At 42.3% G+C, this 20,441-nt stretch overlaps 1 protein-coding gene across 5 annotated transcripts in view; it reads left to right on the top strand.

Moving 5' to 3' along the window:
* KIF13B (kinesin family member 13B) overlaps positions 1 to 20,441 on the top strand; it is a 207,138-nt gene that overhangs the window by 75,511 nt on the left and 111,186 nt on the right. For 4 of the 5 annotated variants that reach the window (XM_073335650.1, XM_073335648.1, XM_073335649.1 and 1 more), the window contains exons 5-9: positions 2,049 to 2,141; positions 2,839 to 3,019; positions 3,511 to 3,598; positions 5,133 to 5,267; positions 9,833 to 9,945. In XM_073335650.1, the coding sequence (XP_073191751.1) occupies positions 2,049 to 2,141; positions 2,839 to 3,019; positions 3,511 to 3,598; positions 5,133 to 5,267; positions 9,833 to 9,945 (610 nt within the window). Of the gene's footprint in view, positions 1 to 2,048; positions 2,142 to 2,838; positions 3,020 to 3,510; positions 3,599 to 5,132; positions 5,268 to 9,832; positions 9,946 to 20,441 lie in introns of those variants that run through there. The other variant, XM_073335651.1, reaches the window with a different exon arrangement.

Genomic DNA, 20,441 nt, shown 5'->3' with positions numbered 1-20,441 from the left:
TTATAGCAGTACAGTATAACTAAGTTCTACTTTGGTCATTGGGTGAAAGAAATTTTACAGGGAAGGGAAAACTTTTTGAGAGAAGAGTTCTGAATATTTGATGTATGATTTAAAGTATCTTGCCATCTGCCTATGTGTTACATAATTATCAGAATGACACATTCTTTGACAGGTTAACAAGACTTGTGGATGGGGGAAGCAGTAGATGGGATACATCTTGAATTTAGTAAGGTTTTTGATACTGTCTCATAGGACCGTCTCATAAACAAACTAGGGCAGTATAACATAGATGAACCTACTATAAGGTGGGTGGACAACTGATAGCAAAACCGTACTCGAGTAGTTCCTCAATGGGTTCATATTAAGGCTAGAAGGGCATATCGAGTGGGGGGCATCTCAGGGATCTGTCCTGATTCCAGTTCTATTCAATATCTTCCAAAATTATTGGATAATGGCATCGAGAGTACACTTACAAAGTTTTCACACAATACCAAGCAGGAAGGGATTGCAAATATTTTGGAGGACAGGATTAGAATTCAAAATGGATCTTGACAAACTGGAGAAATGGTCTGAAATAGGGTGAAATTCTGTAAGGACAAATTCAATTGGGACACATGCAAAGTACTGCACGTATGAAGGAAGAATCAGTTTGCACAAGTACAAAATGGGAAATGACTGCTTAGGAAGGAGGATTGCAGAAAAGGATATGGGAGCTATAGTGGATCGCAAACTAAATATGAGTCATCAGCATAATACTGTTATAAAAACTTATAATTCTGGAATGTATTATCAGTAGTGTTATAAGCAAGACGCAAGAATTCTTTCACACTACTCAGCACTGACAAGGCTTCAGCTAGAGCATTGTGTCCCATTCTGGGCACCACATTTTGGGAAAGATTTGGAGAAAGTCCAAAGGAGAGCAACAAAAATGATTGAAGGTCTAGAAAACATGACCTATGAGGAAAAATTGAAAAAATTGAGCTTGTTTAGTCTGGAGAAGAGACAACTGAGGGGGGACATAACAGTCTTCAAGTACGTAAAAGGCTGTTATAAACAAGAAGGTGATAAGTTGTTCTCCTTAACCACTGATGGCAGGACAAGAAGTAATGAGCTTAAATTGCAGCAAGGGAGATTTAGGTTAGATATTAGGAAAAATTTCCTAACTGTAAGGGTAATTAAGCACTGGAATGAGCTACCTGGGAAGGTTGTGGAATATCCATCACTGGAGGGTTTTTTAACAGGTTAGACAAAACACCTCATGCGGTGGTCTGAGTAATACTTTGCTCTACCTCAGTGCAGAACACTGAATTAGATGACTTTATCGAGGTCCCTTCCAGTCCTACATTTCTATGATTCTGTGATTCACTGTACGACTGCTTTAAACAAAATCTAATTGACAAACTTTCCTCCACTCTAGCGGGAAAAGATGCAAACAAAACTTTTAAGGGTGGCTAGGTTTACATGTACTATTACAGTAGAAAAACTATCCTAAAGTTTGCTGATCCACATGCCTTATACTGTAATTCTCTCCAACATAATTGTAGTCTCTTCTCTGCAAAGATTTAATAACAAAGTGATATGGTGGCAAAGTCTATTACTATATTTTCACTTATTTTACAGAGTACTGTAAAGTACACTTACTAGTAGACCATAAAGTATTACCTTATTTAAAATTAAACTACAATTATCAAAATAAATGAATAAGGTACATTTTGTGAGTCTTCCTTTGTTTTGCTAATGCACAAAATTCTGTGATTGTCAATAGATGGTAGTTGAGTGTTCACAGAAAAAACAGATACAGAACCAGTTTCTAGCTTAATTTACAGGAATATAAATCTGGAGTAATACCATAGACTTCAGGGTAATTGTTCCAGATTTTATATCCATTGTCCCTCTCTCAAACCCCTTACTCTCTAATTGAGATACATTATGAAAGATTTACATCTTTCAGACAGTTAGTTCTTTTTGTCTGATTTGGAGTCTGAAGGGCATGACTGTAAAAGCAGTTATCTTTTTTCCCTGAATGTCAGATTTTATTTTATTTTTAGGTCAAGATGTTGTTTTCAAGTGCCTTGGAGAGAATATTCTTCAGAATGCCTTTGAGGGCTACAACGCATGTATCTTTGCCTATGGACAGACTGGTAAGTCATTGCAGAGTGTAAAAAGTGCTGTTGATGAGAAACGTGTAGTGACAGAAATAATTGTTCTGTGGCTAGCTTTGTGGCATTGCTAGGGTTTTTCCAAATACAGCAATGTAGATAAGGTGTGGGTTTTTTTCTGTTTGTTTTTAATACTTGTTAGAGGGCTGAGGTGAGAAGGCATTTTGGAATAACATTGCTAATTTCTGGTGCCCTGCTACCCTGCTTTCCCACACTGTAGATAAGTGTCTCCTGAATATTCTGTGATCATGACCGTCCTTGGGTTTGTTGCATCTTTAATATTCTGTAATGGAAGATCCCTGACTTGGCATTTAGGTAGTCATTGCTCATCATTTTTTAATTTGATAAACAAAGATGGCTTGGGTTGTTTAATTGGCTAACTTGCACTGTGTAGGTATGAAACTCAGGTAGGCATTAAATTGATGTACATGATAAGGCTGATAAGTGCTTTCAATCAATTTACATAGCTTGGCGTTTCCTTTTCAGCTTGATTTAATAAGTAGGCTGCCCTTCTTACTCTGTCCTTTAATTGGTGTCTTGGTTCCTTTACATACAGAAAATTGTGTTTAAAGATAATTGTGAAAAGTTCCAAACCATTCTTTGCCCTTTACTTCCCCCTTATTCCCATCACCCCAAAAAATCTGTTGTAAAAGCACTAACACTAGTTTCAAATGCACAGGGTCTGGAAAATCTTACACAATGATGGGTACAGCCGACAAGCCTGGATTAATCCCAAGACTCTGCAGTGGTCTCTTTGAAAGAGCACAGAAAGAGGAAAACGAAGAACAGAGTTTCAAAGTGGAAGTGTCCTACATGGAGATTTACAATGAGAAAGTTAGAGATCTCCTTGACCCCAAAGGGTAAGCAGTACACACACACAGGATGCTTGACCACGAACAATGTAACATGATCTTGTTTCTATGAGCGAAGGCTGTCTCCCTACCTTGCCCTAATGGACTCCCTATTAGGCATCCTATCAGGGTTCAAGACTTATCCCTGTTATGGGATAGTGTTGTCTTCCAGACTGCCCCCTCCACCCCGCACAAATAGCTGCTTTATTGTTATTTAAAGGCCCAATATGTGCCAAACACTTAGTCTCATGCTCAAATTGATTTTCATGAAGTGAGGAACAGGAAATTGCCAGCACTGTATGTATAGACAGGTGGGTTTTTTCTCTAGCGCACTATAACACTAAACCATTCCTGCTTTGAACGGTAGCTATGGGGTCTTGTCATCTTGTGTAGTGCTTTGAATGGTAAGTTGATAAAAATTTGTGGTTTCACTAAAAACCTTATTGTACTTGGATGGCTGCCCCTTTGTAAGTACAAATCTTTTTTTTTTTTTTAAACAGAAGCCGTCAGTCATTAAAAGTTAGAGAGCACAACGTCTTTGGTCCTTATGTAGATGGACTTTCTAAACTGGCTGTCGCCAGCTACAAGGTAAGGGACAATTTTAGGGACGGAATAGGTCTTGAAACTGGTAATTCTTATAGTCACTGCTCAAGTGGTTGTTTATAGTAGTGAGATTATTTTTATATTATGTTTTGGTAATTAAGGGATTAAGAGAGGATGTGCTTAAAGAAATCCTTTATGAAAGTCTTAAACATGTGAGTACCACTCTTACCACCTAAGATTGAAGAAGGGGGGAAAAAAAAAGGGGGAAATGGAAGATTTACAAGGCTGGTTTAATAGTTCTTCCTTGCTGCAACCTTAACTCATAGTCGTAGTAACCCAGGCTATACAAACAGTTTGGACATGTAACAGATTCACAAGGAAGGTTGGTGCATTGCCTTCACTGGAGAAAATAAAGAGCAGATACCCTGCTATGTGCTTTGAGGCTTGGTTAGGTCATTTCATCTCTCTGTGGCTCCATTTCCTCAAATGGGAACAAAGGATTAACTAGTTAGTATTTGTAAAGCACTTAAAATCCTTGGATGGAATGTACTAAATAAATGAAGAGTATTATTAATGATCATGTAGCAACCCTATGTTCAACCTAAGTAATTCAGATTCTAAGGATTGTGCAGCACAGTGTCTTCGTGAAGCTATTTGATATGCTGTCAGAAGAGCTAGTAATTATAAGATGGAATTCCAAAACTCTTATGCCTCTAAGCAGACCCACTTGCAATACAGAGGTTGGTTTATGAGTCCTGTTACGAGCACCCTGTTATTTCTTGCAGTCCTTACTACTAGTTTCTATAAATAAAATTATTTCACGTACATTTTCCGTACACACTACACAGCAGTCTTGCAAAATTCCACACATTCAGCGCAGGAAAACATTGTGTTTTTGTTTTGCTTTTTCCTTCCCCAGGATCATCCTGCTAAAGGTTGGGTGAATAAATTTTGTGACTGGGGCAGTAAGGACCATTTTCAAAATTGATGTACAATATGCAGCTCCTATGCCTCAGGGTCTCTCTGAAGCCACTGATGAATTATGGCATTCTAGGACTTCCCAAGCTTTTGTCCAGGAGAGAAACCTCATAGCCTGTTCTGTTGATTGTTTTGCTTTTATAAAATTTGAGGTTCTGTAAATTAAAATGCATGTTAATGAAAAGCTCTAACTACTGAGTGAGCTAAAGTGCTGCAGTATTTCACAAATGAAATGCCATTCTACTTTGTTCATTGCAGTAAATTAATGTTTTGTTCAGGCAGCCAACCAATAAAAAGGAATATGGTATCCCTCACCATGAAATCCAAATAAAGTTAACGGACAACGTACATATAGTTATGTTGTTTAAATTGAATTATGCTCAGTGATTGTTTACTGCTTACTCTTTAACTTAAAATAGCACAATATTGTGCTATTTTATCTTTAGAGACTTAAAAAAAATCAAACCCAGGGAGAAACTTGTGTCTATTTTACATTTAACAAAATTTTATTTTTACTATCTGTTGAAGTAGTTTAGTGAAAGCAATGTTTGTGCAGATAGTGCCTAGTACATATTATTAAAGGCCTTATGATTTTATTTAGGACATAGAGTCTTTGATGTCAGAGGGTAACAAATCTCGAACAGTGGCTGCAACCAACATGAATGAAGAGAGCAGTCGGTCACATGCAGTCTTCAAGATCATCCTCACACACACACTGTATGATGTACAATCAGGGGTAAGTAATAGCAGGAGATTTGCAGGTAGAGATTTTAACCTCTGATGTCTAATCCAAGCTACAGATTCTAATCATGGCTTTTATAATATGTTTAAATAGACTGCTGTGCTTGTGTACATATGTAATGAAGCTAGGTTTTTTTAGATGTTTTGATGGACATGTAAGACTGAAATCTGGCTTTTGAAATGCAGTAATATAAGGATGCAAGCCCAAAACTGCAGTAGATTTAATGAGGATTCCTCAATCCTAATATCTGAAGCAATAAAACATGTGTTTTAAAATAAGAGTTTGTAATATAGATTTGGGGGCTAGATGGAAAGTAAAATGTCTGCAAAACTGACTCATTATCCTCCAGATCCCTCCGTAAAGCACCCCTTTGGTATGATGCCTATAAAAAGCTTGACAGTGGTCAGCTGCTGATGTGCTGAAACCAGTGTCTATCGCACTGACCAATATTGTCTGTTTTCTTGTACTCCCCTATTAGTCAGTCTGTATCCATCTGTTGCCTCTTTTCTTATATTTAAATTGTAATCTCTTCGGGGCACAGACTGTTGTTTTGTGCTGTATTTGTACAGCACCTAGCACAGTGGGGTCCTGTTCAATGACTGGGGCTCCTAAGCACTACAGTAATACTAGTGTAATAATAGCGTCTGGGGGTGGGAAACTGAAGTATTGGAAGAGTGTTTGAATATAAAATTGGCTTTGTTCTTTACGAGCAAATATTTGATGGAACATTTTGTGGTGGTACACTTCAGAATGAAAAAACCTTTGTGCACGTATGAAGATTTCAGGTTGTAACTTTTTCATGGACTACTTCCAAATATCAGAGAGGTAGCCATGTTAGTCTGGATCTATAAAAGCGGCAAAGAGTCCTGAGGCACCTTATACACTAAAAGACGTATTGGAGCATAAGATTTTGTGGGTGAATACCCACTTCATCAGATGCATGTAGTGGAAATTTCCGGAGGCAGGTATAAATATGCAAGCATATATTTCCAAAAGTATGTTTGCTGAAAATGTTATAAAGATTTCACTTTCTCAGTCAGGAGTACTTTCTTTCCTTTAATTTTGTTTTACCTTTTATTGATGAGAAACATATTTACTTTTCCTTAACCTCTACAACCTAGCAGTGATGGCGTAACAAATTTAACTTGAAAATACAAAAATTTGAGAGGTTTCAGAGTAGCAGCTGTGTTAGACTGTATTTGCAAAAAGAAAAGGAGTACTTGTGGCACCTTAGAGACTAACCAATTTATTTGAGCATAAGCTTTCGTGAGCTACAGCTCACTTCATCGGAGAACTTCTGAAGACAAACTTAAACCAGTTTGGTTAATCTTATTAAGCTAAATTTGTCTTTTTCCTGTTAGCTATGTGCTGAGCCTGTGGCCCTTCTAAAGGCAAAGCTAACCTAACTAATCAGGTAACCAGTCTTAAGCTTCACAACTCCTTTTGTCTCATTAGTTCCCAGCAGTCAGTAAAATAATCAGATGTAGGAATATAGAGCATACTGATCAAATTTTCAGGTAACACAAAGCTGGAGGTGAGGGGTTTGCAAACACTTCAGATGATGGAGCAAAAGTTCAAAGGGATCTTGATAAATGGGAGAGCTGGGCTATAGACAACAAAATGAAATTCAATGAAGACAAATGTAAGGTGCTACACTTAAGTAAGAAAAAACAAATGCACAAATACAGAATGAGGGATAACTAGCCTGGCAGCTGCACTGCTGAGAAGTATCTGGGAGTTGTGGTGGATCAGAACTTCAACATGAGTCAACATGCTGCAAAAATAAATAAATAAATAAATAAATGCAATTTTGGGTTGCATTAACAGGCATAGCATGCAAGTCACAGGAGGTGATATGATAGTACTGCTGAGTAGACCTCAGCTGTACTAATGTGCCCAATTTTGATCATCGCTATATAGAAAGGATGTAGAGAAACTGGATAGGATCCAGAGGTGGACAACAAAGACAGAATGCAAGATATCTGAGCAAAGGCTGAAGGAACTGGGTAGGCTTAGTTTGGAAAAGAGGAGATTAAGGGAGGACATGATAGTGATCTTCAAATACCTAAAAAGCTGCCATAAAAAAGATGGAGAAAAGTTGTTCTCTCTTCCCCAGAGGGCAGGACAAGAGGCAGTGGGTTCAAACTTCAGCCTAGCAGTTTTAGATTAAAGCTCAGGAAAAACTTCCTAACTATAAGAACAGCAGGACAATGGAACAAACTGCCTGGTGAAGTTGTGGAAGTGCCTTCACTGGAGATTTTCAAGAAGAGGCTGGATAGCCATCTGTCGTGGTTGGTTTAGACACAAAAAGTCCTGCATCTCGGCAGGGGGTTAGACTAGGTGACCCTTTTGGTCCCTTCTGATCCTATGGTTCTATGAGTTTGATTCTATGAAAAGTGAACAATGTAATGCCAGCTGAGCATCCAGCATCATTGATCAAATTCTCCCCTCACTTTGAGGAGAGTGTGGAAAAACAAATTATACTGAATGTAGAATTGACATAAAGCATTTAGCTTAAATGAGTTTTATTCTTTGATTTTACACACCCCCAGTTTGCGTTCCCTCTCCCCGAATGTGGGAGTGGGAGGGGTCTAGGAGTGATGGATACAAGGCAGGAAATAGGTATTTTCCACTTGTGCTCTGTTTGAAGCCCCCATGGCTGAACGAGGAAGAACCAAAAAAAAAAAAAAAAAACCAACAAAAACTACTAATCACATTCTGTAGTTTTTTGTTCATTAAGCTATTTTGGGTTTTAAATAAGGGTTTTGTCCCTCTCAGCTCCACTGCTTTTGTCTGATTTCCTCGATGAAATTTGAATTCTGGGCACATTTTATCAGTTTGTTGTGGAAATATGTCACAGATTCAGTGTTATGACGCCACTCCTGTATCTAATATGGGTTCTGAAATGTGTGTGTTCACATCACCTGCATAATTTAGTAAGATTTTGTCTGTCTTATATTTGCTGAATATTGAATGCCTAAAAGTGGTATTCATCTGAATAGATGATAGATACAGTAGTTTTACCCACAAAGTGCTCTCCGACTCCTGTTCTCCATTTCTTTATTTTTGTCTCCTTGCATCCCTAATCTTTTTCTTATTGTCTAACCCTTTTCTCTTTCTTTAACTCCCCCTCACCCACCATGCTATATTTCTCTTTCAGTTCTCCCTCCCCGCCTCAGCCTCCAGATCACTCTCTTTGCTATGTCAACACTCCCTATAATGCTGTACTTTTCATGTAGTTTTCATGTAGTTTTTCTGTTGCTACATTGCATTTCTGGTTTCTTTGATGCTTCTGGTTAGGCTTGGCCCAAGATAGTTGTTTTGCTTTCCTCTTTCCCTTCTTGTCCTCCAGTGACCACCCTGCTGACTATGCAGCTATATGAATTTCTGGAACACGGGCTTCTGGCCTGGCTTTTTTTCTGCTGTCTTTGGGTTCTGAAATTAGATGATCCAACATACTGTGCTATGAGATGGAAGTGCAGTATGCTTTGAGACAAAGTAACATTTTCAAAAGTACCTGTATCCCAGTGAAAAAAATCAGTCCCATTGATTTTTTTTTTATGAGACATAGGTACTTTTGAAAATTTAATTGTACTCTTAGCACTTACATACTACAGTGATGGGAGCTACGGCAAAGCTTAAGATACTTATTAATTTAAGGGAAGTCCAAATCCCAAGTTGAATGTTTGAAAAATTGATTTTTGGTCCAGCTATAACTTGCAAGAGTGATAAGAATTTATGATAAAACTTTTATTGGGTTAAAGTCTACAATATGATGAGGGTTGAAAGTTTTTTAATCCTTTTCTTCAAGGAGAAGGTCTTTGGAAGGGATGTGGGAAACCTTCCCTGTCATCTTAGTATTTTTGTAAATATCTGCCCTTCATAAAATGTGGAATTATAACATACTTCCTGCTTTGCTCATTCTTATTTTCAGAATGATGCAGTCTGAGCACAGGACTTAGGTCAGCCTATACATGTCTCTCAAGGGTATGATTTTTTCACACCTCTGAGTGCCATAGCTAAGTCATCCTACGTTTTAAGTATACAGCAGGCCTGAGATTGGCATTCAGGAGTCCCTGACTCCCACTGTGGCTTTGGACAAACAGCTGATCCCTATTTTCAAAATGAGAAAACTAAGTTAGAGATGTTGCCCCTGATTAGATTGAGCGTCCTGATCTGTGGCTCCTAGTCCACTGTCTCCCTCCATTGGTTCCCTCCTCCCACTCTTCTTGCTTTATACCTGTCTGATACTGGCTGCGTTCCTCCCTTCCAGTACTTAGGTGTCTAGCTACAGATCTTGGAGTGCTTGGTGCATCCCACATTACCACTTTTGAGGCAGAAACTAAAGTAATAGAAGGATTATTTTTTGATTCAAAGCGCTATGTTTAAATGTTCAGTTCTTGTTATAATATTTATTTTAAAATGTGTTTGATAAAAGGTCCGAAGTAAGGAATACAACCTGCGTTCTTATTTGAAAACGTGGCAAACTGTGAAACTTAACTGGAAATTTTAGTGAGTAAAATCTTTTAACAGTAACTTTTCTCTTGTCCGTTCCTCAGACATCGGGTGAGAAAGTGGGCAAACTGAGTCTGGTGGACTTAGCAGGCAGTGAAAGGGCAACTAAGACTGGTGCTGCAGGTGACAGGCTGAAGGAAGGAAGCAACATTAACAAGTAAGGCTTTTAGTGATTTTTCTGACTGCTATTTTGTTAAAATAGGCCATAAAGGAAAGCTACACCAAACTTCTAATGCACTGTTTAATTAATAAGATTTCTGCAAGGTACTTGTAACCAATTCAGGCTTTTCTGAGGTTGTTTTGTATTTGAATGTTATTTCTATAGAAATTCTTAAGTGATCTGTGCACATTTTAAGAATTTAAGATGTGTTTTATGTTGGCTTATGCTCCCTGCAACAGTTATGTATGTAATTTGTGTTGCAAGGACACGATTATAAAGGCTGAAAACTTTTTATCTTGTGAGTTTCTCACATAGAAAATTGATACATTGCTAAGCAATGTAGCTTGTGTTGGAAGAGAATATTAGTGGAAATGCCACTGGCTAATGTTTTTGTCATAGCTGCTTTTTGGAAAAGCAGGGTCTTGCCTTACATCTGACACTCCTGCACTTGCAGTTATCTTCATGAATAGAGACTAATAATTATGAGAAATTGATGTGTACAAAAGGGGGACTAGATGGAGACCACCAAACTAAATTTCATTTGTCTGAAGTGGTGTTGGATGGGCAAGGGCTGTTACTGCTTTAGGTATTTGTTACACTGAAGCTATAGGTACCAATTAGATCAATATTAGTTCTGTGAAACTGAGATAAAGTTACACTACTTAAATGACAATGATTGGAAGGCTTTTGTTCTTCTCTGAGTGATTGCACATGCATGCCACTCTTGGTGTGTGCGTGCCGTGAGCACAATTGGCAGAAATTTCCCCCTCAGCAGTACCCATCAGACCAGCTCAAGTGTCCTCTGCTGCTGCACACCACCACATGCAGGTATAAAAGGCAAAGCCCCTCCTGGCTCCCCTCAGTTCCTTCTTGCAGCCCAGGACAGTTGTTAGAATTTGGTCTTGCTTTAGCAAGTTCTCTGTGTGTTTTTCTTGTATATAGTTACCTAGTTACATAGTTCTTAGTGTTAGTTAGTGATAGATATGTTTGTTTAGTATCCGTTAGTTTTTTCTCAGTTCCCCAATTTTGGGGTTCTGTTTGTCAGTACCAAGGAATGCCTCGGTCCCAGGTTTCAAGCCCTGTCTTTCTTGCTCAAAGCCGAAGCCTGCGAGCAAGCTGCGCTCTAGTTGTTCAAAGTGTTTCGGTGAGACTCACCTTAGGGATCTGTGCCAGATTGGCAAGGACTTCAAGCCAAGAACCAAAAGAGATGGAGAAGCCAAGCTGAAGTTTCTTTTAATGGAGGCTGCTCTGAGCCCACCTTCACAGTCTTCTTGGTCAGAGAGCGAACTGTGTGGCATGTGTGAGCGGTACACTGCCATTGCTGACTGAGTCCTGGCACCACTCATCCTTGCGGGTGCCCAGGAAGAAGCAGAAGTCTTCCAAAGACATTGCTGGGAGAGGCAGATCTCCAATCCCTAAGTCTGTCAAGAATGGGGGCAAAGTGTCGAATAGAGTTCAATCAAAATTGAAGCACTCCTCCACTCACTCTTTGGATAAAATGGCACAGTTGATTCAGGCACTGAAGCAGACAACATTGAGTCCAGGGCCCAAAGCGGCACATTTATCATCTGCGGCACCATCTTTGTCTCTTGTGTATTGGTCAGTGACTATTCCAATACCATCCATGCCAGAGGCATTTGCAGCTGCAAGGAACTTGCTGAGCTTATTAGCGCTGCTGTCCCCAGTGGGGCAGGAGATCTCTCTTACAGTATAGGTAGACTGTTCAGCATCAACCTCCTCGTTGCAGCACTCGGTATCAAATCAACCTCCCATGTCCCTGAGTCATCATCTGTCTGTACCATCCAGAGGGAAGCCAGTAGTGATGGCTTCTCTCTGTTCTTCTCTGGACTTTTGGCACCAGTCTCCAGTGCCAACTGAAATGGCCCCTCCATGGTCAGGAGATGCCGATTCTTCTTTCTTGGATGTTGGCTCTCATGTCTCTCAGCCACAGTGTGTGTCTCACCGCTTCTCTCCCATACTTTACCAGCCCGGGGTCTTGCGAGATTCTGCGACTGGTGCTGGCATGGACATGTAGCCAGAAAGATATTGGAGTCCAAGGCCTTTTGTAGCCATTCTGGAACCCATGAGCATTCCTTCCTATTTACAGATCCTCTGTGTCATTCATGTTCAGTTTCCTCAAGTAGATGTGGGGAGTCATCTCATCAAGTCCAGCCTGTTCCTGAGCAGGAAAAAGGTATTCAAAGGAGGATACTGTGGAACAACTATCAGAGGAGGCCCAGCCTCAACCTGTGCTAGTTTCCTCTTCTCCACTCCCTCTTCCCCCCCTCCATTAAGTAGTTCCTCGGGTGTGTCCTCACCCCCTCCTGATGACTACAAGGTTCTCCAAGAGATCTTTAAAAGGTGGCCTTAGCCTTGGACATTCAAGTAGAAGAGATTAAGGAGTTTTCTCACTGCATCATTGACATTGTGGCCCCAGCAGTGCCATCTGAGTTGGCACTATCAATTGATAAGGTGATTTTAGCGTCCATCAAGACTCTGGAACATAAGAATGGCAATACTAGGTCAGACCAGTGGTCCAACTAGCCCAGTATCCTGTCTTCCGACAGTGGCCAATGCCAGGTGCTTCAGAGGGAATGAACAGAACAGGTAATCAAGTAATCCATCCACTGTCGCCCATTCCCAGCTTCTGGCAAACAGAGACTAGGGACACCATCCCTGCCCATCCTGACTAAATAGCCATTAGTGGACCTATCCTCCATGAACTTACGTAGTTCTTTTTTGAACCCTGTTATAGTCCTGGCCTTCACATCATCCTCTGGCAAAGAGTTCCACAGATTGACTGTGTGTTGTGTGAAGAAATACTTACTTTTGTTTGTTTTAAACTTACTGTCTATTAATTTCATTTGGTGGCCCCTAGTTCTTGTGTTATGAGAAGGAGCAAATAATGCTTCCTGATTTACTTTCTCCACACCAGTCATGATTTTAAAGACCTCTATCCCCCCTTAGTCGTCTCTTTCCTAACTGAAAAGTCCCAGTCTTATTAATCTCTCCTCATATGGAAGTTGTTCCATATGCCTAATAATTTTTATTGCCCTTTTCTGAACCTTTTCCAATTCTAATATATCTTTTTTTGAGATGGGGCAACCACATCTGCATGCCGAATTCAAGATGTGGGCATGCCATGGGTTTATATAGAGGCAATATGATATTTTCTGTCTTATTAGCTATCCCTTTCTTAATGATTGCCAACATTCTGTTAGCTTTTTGGACTGCCGCTGCACATTGAATGGATGTTTTCAGAGAACTATCCACAATGATTCCAAGATCTTTTTCTTTCATGGTAACAGCTAATTTAGACCCCATCATTGTGGCTGTGGCAACTTTCTCCTCATTCCATCCCACATCAAAACAAGTGGGAAGGAGCTTAGCTATTATGTTCTCTCACAAGGCTTTAAACATTTTTATTCCTACCCTGTTCTGGGATCACTCATTGTCTCGGCTGCCAAAGAGAGGGAAGTCCAGGGGCCACAGGCGGCTATCTCTAAGCCAAAGGGTGCCAAAAAGCTGGACTCGATTGGTAGAAAAATTTATTCTGTGGCAAGGGTACAGCTTAGAATTGCCAACCAGCAGGCCTTATTGGGCAATATAACTTTAACATCTGAGATGTTGTCCTGAAATTTAAGGACAAGCTGTCTGAGGACACTAAACAGGAGTTCCTTTCATAGGTGGATGAAGGGAAGTTAGTGGCAAAAATGTTGCTTCAGGCTGGTTTGGATGTTACTAATTTGGCTGCTAAACCATGGCTTGTGCCACAGCCATGCTCATGGTTACAGTCTTCAGGGCTCCAGGAAGCTCAGCAGGATCATCCCTGTTTTCAGCTCAGACGGATGGTATACTTCACAGTTTAAAGGACTCCAGGGCAACTCTGAAGTCATTGGGCATGTATACACTTGCCGCTTTGAGAAAGCACCGTTGTCCTCAGCAGTCCCACAAATACCCATTCTTACACTTCACCAGGACCTATTGAGGGAAAAAAGTAGGAATTATAGGTGCAGGCCAACTTCTTCCCCTCCAGTTCCTCCTGGTCCCTCTAGGTGCCTTGGGGGTACTAAGCAACCATTTTGATGATTGAATCGAGGATGCCAGATCACTGCCCATGATTCTAGTTTCTCCTTCCCCTTTGTTTGCAAACCATCTCTCCTATTTTTTAGTGCATGGTCCCAAATTACTTCAGACGAATGGGTCTTATGTACCATGGAAGTAGGGTACACTCTTCAGTTTGTTTCTTTCTGTGTTCATATTCAGGGACCACTCTCACGAGGTGCTCGTCCTTCAGGAGGTTCAAACTGTCATCTGGGTGAGAGCCATAGAAGAGGTTTCTCAGTGTCACAGAGGAACTGGGATTTATTCCTGCTATTTTACAATACTGAAAGCAAAGGGACATCTCAGGCCAATTTTAGAACCACATCAGCTCAACAGATACCTAAAAAAGATAATTTTTTATTGTGTCACTAGCTTCCATTTCCCCCTCCCTATATCCTGGAGACTGCTATGCTACCCTCGACTTAAATGTTCCCTGTTTTCATGTGAAGATTTATCAAGACTATAGGAAGTATGTCAGATTCTTGGTAAACCAGTTCACAGTGCTGTCTTTCGGCCTGTTGGCAGCTCCCTGGATTTTCACAAAATGTATGGGACTGGTAGCTGCCTTCCTGAGAAAGTTAGGAGTATATATCTATCCCTATCTGGACTACGGGCTTGCGAGAGGCCATTTCGAGATTCAGGTACTGTAGCTCTTGTCCAGTCACATTGTAAGGCACTGGGACTGTTGATCAACTCAGAAAAGTCTGTCCTCTCACCCGTTCAGAGGATAGAGTTTATATGGGCTGTACTGGACGCGTGCGCACCAACCAAGAGTTGAATGGATATGTGCAACACGTCTCCAAGAACAGCAGTTACAGAACAGATAAGTAAGCTGCTTCTTCGAGTAGTGTCCCTATGGATGCTCCACAGTAGGTGTGCCTGCGTCCCTGCACTGTTGATCAGACAACTTTGGTAGCCATCTGTCCCACCCATGCATGCACTGCTCCTCACCTGCCAGGAATCTAGCCACCATGTGTGAGCAATCCCTCCTTAACAGCTCCTGGCAAGAGACGGAGCTTCAGCAGTCCATTCACTGATATTTAACTTCCTTTAGATTTGCTAATTTTAGCTTCCCTTGAAGCTTTTTTTCTTTACTTCATTTGTATTTTTGTTTGGCTGTGCCTAAAAAAGAAGAAAAGGTTTTCTTCTCACCAACCCTAGTGGGGGTGACACCCCCCCTCCCCCCCCGCCCCCCGACAAGGGTATGCCCAGCTCCAAAAAGTGTGTCTATCCCAGTGACTGACGGACACTCACAGTGCATTCGCTGCCTGGGAGAAAAGAACATTCCACAAAAGTATGTCTTGTGCCAGCAGCTGAAAGCCCAGGTCCAGAAAAGACAGAGTTTATTCTCAAACTCCTGCTCATGGAGTCAGTCTTTCAACCCCGGAGTCCCTACAGGAACTCTCATCGCAACCCCCTACGTCGAAGGGAGGTGAGCCTAGAGAGATGAGCCTCTAGGAGAAGGTCTGTGAGTCCTTGTAGTGAGCCCTGATGGAGCTGAAAACTATCTCCGGCTCCATCGGTATCATTGGTATCAACAGCACCAAACCATCTAAAACTGGTACCCAGGGCACACGTGGTACTGAATGACAGAGGAAATTGGACTGCCCAAAGACCCAATGGGCATGGGCAAAGAAACATCAGTACTGCAGGGACATGAAAAACATAGACGTTCCACCCCGGGGAAGGCTCCATGGGTACGGATATCAGCACCGGTACTGACTCCGGTGCATCTGGCATCAATAAACTTTGAGGCCAAGTCCGCATCTCCAACTCTATCGGTGCAAGCCTCTCTGCACTGACAACTACCTACAGTACTGACGTCATCTGCACCACTGGATTTCTGGTGTGCAACAGATCTTTCGATGTCCAACACACCTGACTCACCCCTACTCAGTATCGGGGCCCCAGTACCAAGTTTTCGCAGAGCCCTGGACTCACAGACATCTCCCTGCCATGCTCTGCCTTTCTCATTGTCAGAGTCAGAAAATGAGCAAGAAAACTTGGGTTCCAGCTGCTCTTCTCACCTGCCATATGGGGTTCAATTTTACTGTGAGCATCAGGCATATCATCCACCTGATCTACAGCCTCCCTGGTTTGGTCAGCCATGGTACCAACCACTGGGCCCGTACTCACCACAATGGCCACACTGGGACCCTTGGCAGGCTCAGAGACAGCAAGCCTCCCATGCCTCTAGCATGGCATATCAGCAAACAAGGAGACACCCTCCTTCTGCTGTGGTTTTGAGGGCTTCTGAACCCCAAGAACAGGCAGGAGAGGAGATTGAGGCTGAGGTGGAGGAAGAAGTCCCTCCTCAAGCCCACTTCTCATCATCGTCACCAGACAAGACGGTGATCCCCTCTGCCATCAATGGCTGATTTCACATTATTCCAGGACCTGGCACAGAGGGTGGCAGAAGCCCTACAAATACCCTTGCAGGAGATGACCGAATCTTACCACAAGCTGGTGGACATTTTGTATTCCTCCACCTCCAATTAGTGAGGCATTCCTGGACCCTGCTAAAGTCATATAGCAGAACCCTGCATCTGTCCAGCCAATATGCAAGCGTGTCGACAAAAAGTATTACGTGCCAGCAAAGAACACAGAATTTCTCTCTTCCCACCCGCCTCCTAATTCCATCACTTTGGATGCAGTTAACTGTAGGGGCTGCCAGCAGCAGTTCAGATCCACCCCTTATAACCAGGACTGGAAATGTTTGGATCTGTTCTGCAGGAAGGCATATTCATCAGCCACTCTCCAGTTCTGTGTAGCAAATTACCAAGTCTTATTGGCAAAGTATGACTACCAAAACTGCACAAAATTCCAGTTCCTTTATTGAGCAACTGCCTGATTCTCGCAAAGAACAATTCAAGGCCATAGTCAATGAGGGCCAACTGTTGGCTAAAATGTCCCTCCAATCCATGCAAGATGCAGTTGACACAGGGGCACACTTGATTTCTGTGGCCATTTTGATGAGACAGGCTTTGTGGTTTTACTTGTCCGGCTTTCCTGAAGCGGTCCAAACTACGGTGGAACGACCTTGCTTTTGAAGGGACAAAGTTATTTGCTGAGAAGACGATGCATCCCTTCACATGTTGAAGGATTCTAGGGCAACTCTTTGGTCCCTTGGGATCTATACTCCTGCCTACAAAAGAAAATACAGCCCTCAGCCACTGGTTAAGCCCAGCTCATCACAATACACATATCCGTACTGATTACAGAGCTCTTACGAGCTGCAGAGAAAGTAGCCTAAGTTCCTCAGGCGAAAACAGTCAGGATCTCAATCAACTTCCTCTCTGTTCTCCACCTCAAAATGGCAGTTTTGACAGGTTGGTTGAGGTGCCTATAGAACATTCTGCTCACCATCTCACACTGGAAAACCCCACACATCCCTTCAGAGACCATCTTATCCCGTTCTGCAGCACCTGGGAAAAGATAACCTCTGACAAGTGGGTGTTGGAGATCATTCAGAGTAGATACGCTATCCATTTCTCCTTCCCCCCCCTCCCAAACTTCCCCTTCCCTCTCCAGGAGCCCTTCTCATGAGAGTCTGCTGTGTCAGGAGGTAAGCCATCACCCCAGCGTAGGAGTCATAGAGCCTGTGCCCACACATCTAACAGGCAAAGGCTTCTACTCTTGCTACTTCCTAATTCTGAAGAAAAAGGAAGGTTGGAGACCCATACTGGACCTCAGAGTACTCAACAAATTATCAAGGTGAAGAAGTTCAAGATGGTCACCCTATCGACGATTATTCCAGTGCTAGAGAAAGGAGATTGGTTCTTGGCCCTTGACCTCCAAGATGTGTATTTCCACATTTCTATCATACCGAGTCACAGTTCTTACCACTGCCAGTACAGAATACCCTGCAGCAGAATACCTCTCATTTCCCCCCCCCCCCCCTCCTCCCCCGGGTATTCTCCAAGGTCCTCTCAGTAGTGGCGGCCTATTACGCACTCAGGGCATCATGATGTATCCTTACCTGGACAGCTTCCTTCTCAGGGCATGTTCTTTCACCAAAGCCCAGCGAATCACCCAAACTACACTGAATCTGTTCCAGAATCCGGGCATACAAATTAATGCACAAAAACGGATATTAACACTGGTGCAAAGACTAGAAGTCATAGGTGCTGACCTCAACTGCATCCAAGCGAAAGCACTCCTCCCACATCACAGATTCCTCAATCTCTCCATGCTGGTAAAGACAGTATAATCCAGCCTCCAGATCTTGGCCAATCACTGCCTTCAGCTTTTAGGGCATATGGCCGTGGGCACATCAGTCATAGCTCATGCCTGACTGCATAAGATGCCTCCAAACTGATGCCTCAGTTTGGTTTACAGGCCAAATGGAGACAGCATAGACAAATTATCATCAATGCCCACCAAGGTTAAACAATTCTTTGGCTGGTGGAAAGACCTGGTGAACGTATGTATGGGAGTCCCATTTGTTCAGCCTCCTCCATTGTTACTCCTGACCACCGAAGCATTTGGATATTAGGAAAAACTTTTTTCACTAGGAGTGTGGTGGAATCTCCTTCCTTTTGAGGTTTTTAAGGTCAGGATTGACAAAGCCCTGGCTTGGATGATTTAGTTGGGGATTGGTCCTGCTTTGAGCAGGGGGTTGGACAAGATGACCTCCTGACGTCCCGTCCAACCCTGATATTCTATGATTCTATGGTCCCTCATAGGATGGGGTACACATTTCAATGATCTCATGGTGCACGGCAAATGATCTTTATCTGAGAAACACCTTCTCATCAATCTGCTCAAACTCAGAGCGGTCAGCAATGCGTGTGCTCATTTTCTCCCCCTGATCAAAGACACGCACACAAAAGTCATGACAGACAATGTGGCCTACATGTATTACATAAACCGTCAGGGAGGTGCCAGATCACACTCCCTGTGTATGGAAGCACTGAAGTTATGTAACTGGTGCATTTCCCACATGGTCTTAATATTAGCAGCCTACCTGCTGGGAATACACAACACTACAGCAGACAACCTCAGTCACAAGTTCTCACTCATCCATGAATGGGAAGTAGATTTGATGGTCCTGCATAACATATTCCAACAATGGGGGACTATGACAGTAGATCTGTTTGCTACTTATCAGAATAAGAAATGCCCTCAGTACTGCTCCAGAGCTGGGATCAGATGACACTGCTTGGGGGACACTCCTCCTCCTCCTATGGGACAAGGGTCTTCTTTACACCTTTCCCCATTTCCTCTAATTCTGAAAGTCCTGTTGAAAGTGAAAAGAGAGAAACAAGCATACTGATTGCTCCCATCTGGCCCAGGCAGATGTGGTACTCTTATGTGTTGCAGTTGCCACTATCTCCACAGATGACTCTTCCAATCACTCTGTTCCTGCTATTGCAGAACAAGGGTCGCACCCCCCATTCCAACCTGTAGATGCTGTGACTCAAAGCCTGACTCCTTCATAGTTCCATCACATAGAGTCATTTTTCTCTGAGGAAGTACGGGAGGTGCTCTTACACAATAGGAAAGGAGCTACTCGTTGTACCTACCTGCAAAAGTGGAAAAGATTTCAAATCTGGTGTCAACCTAAAGGCGTCACCCCGAATGCAGCCACCCTACTGATAGTCCTGGACTACCTGTTGCCTCTCAAGAAATCAGGTCTCTCTATCAGCTCACTAAAGGTTCACCTAGCAGCAATTGCAACCTTCCATCAACAGGTAGAAGGATACTCTATCTTTTCTCATCCAACCACAAAGAGATTTCTCAAAGGCATAGCAAAACTCTTTCCCCAACCTAGACTTCCCACTCCTCAGTGTACTCTCAACCTAGTGTTAAAAGGACTGACTAGACCACCATTTGAACCCATGGCCACTTCTTTGTCTACTCACCTTTCAATGAAAACAGCATTCCTGATCGCCATTACCTCAGCAAGCGGGATAGGGGGGGATAGCAGCCCTGGTAGCACATCCCCTCCTCAGGGTGGTGTTCTCCAACAAAGTCACTCTTCGTCCACATCCAAAGTTCACTCCCAAGCTAACTTGCACGTTTCATATAAACCTGCCTGTTCAACTTCCAACCTTCTATCCTAAACCTCTTTAGGATAATAGGGAAACCATCCTCCATATGCTTAACGTGAGGAGGCCCTTGGTCTTCTATTTGGACAGGACAAGAGCATTTAGAAAATCTCTGAGACACTTTCTCTCTGGTGCAAATAGATCGAAAGGTGTAGCGATTTCAGTTCAAGGACTCTCCAAATGGGTCTCGAACTATATCAAGCTCTATTACCAGATGTGTAATGTAATACCCCTGTCTTCAATATGCACACACTCTACAAGATCAGTCACCTCTTCTGTCGCCTTCTCCAAAGGTATCCCTATCTCAGAAATCTGCAGAGCAACTACCTGGGGATCTGC

The sequence above is a fragment of the Lepidochelys kempii genome, chromosome 3 (genome assembly GCF_965140265.1).
Source record: "Lepidochelys kempii isolate rLepKem1 chromosome 3, rLepKem1.hap2, whole genome shotgun sequence".
NCBI classification, from domain to species: domain Eukaryota; kingdom Metazoa; phylum Chordata; order Testudines; family Cheloniidae; genus Lepidochelys; species Lepidochelys kempii.
Note: the sequence above shows the minus strand (reverse complement) of the source record. Positions and strands in the feature narration are given on the sequence as shown.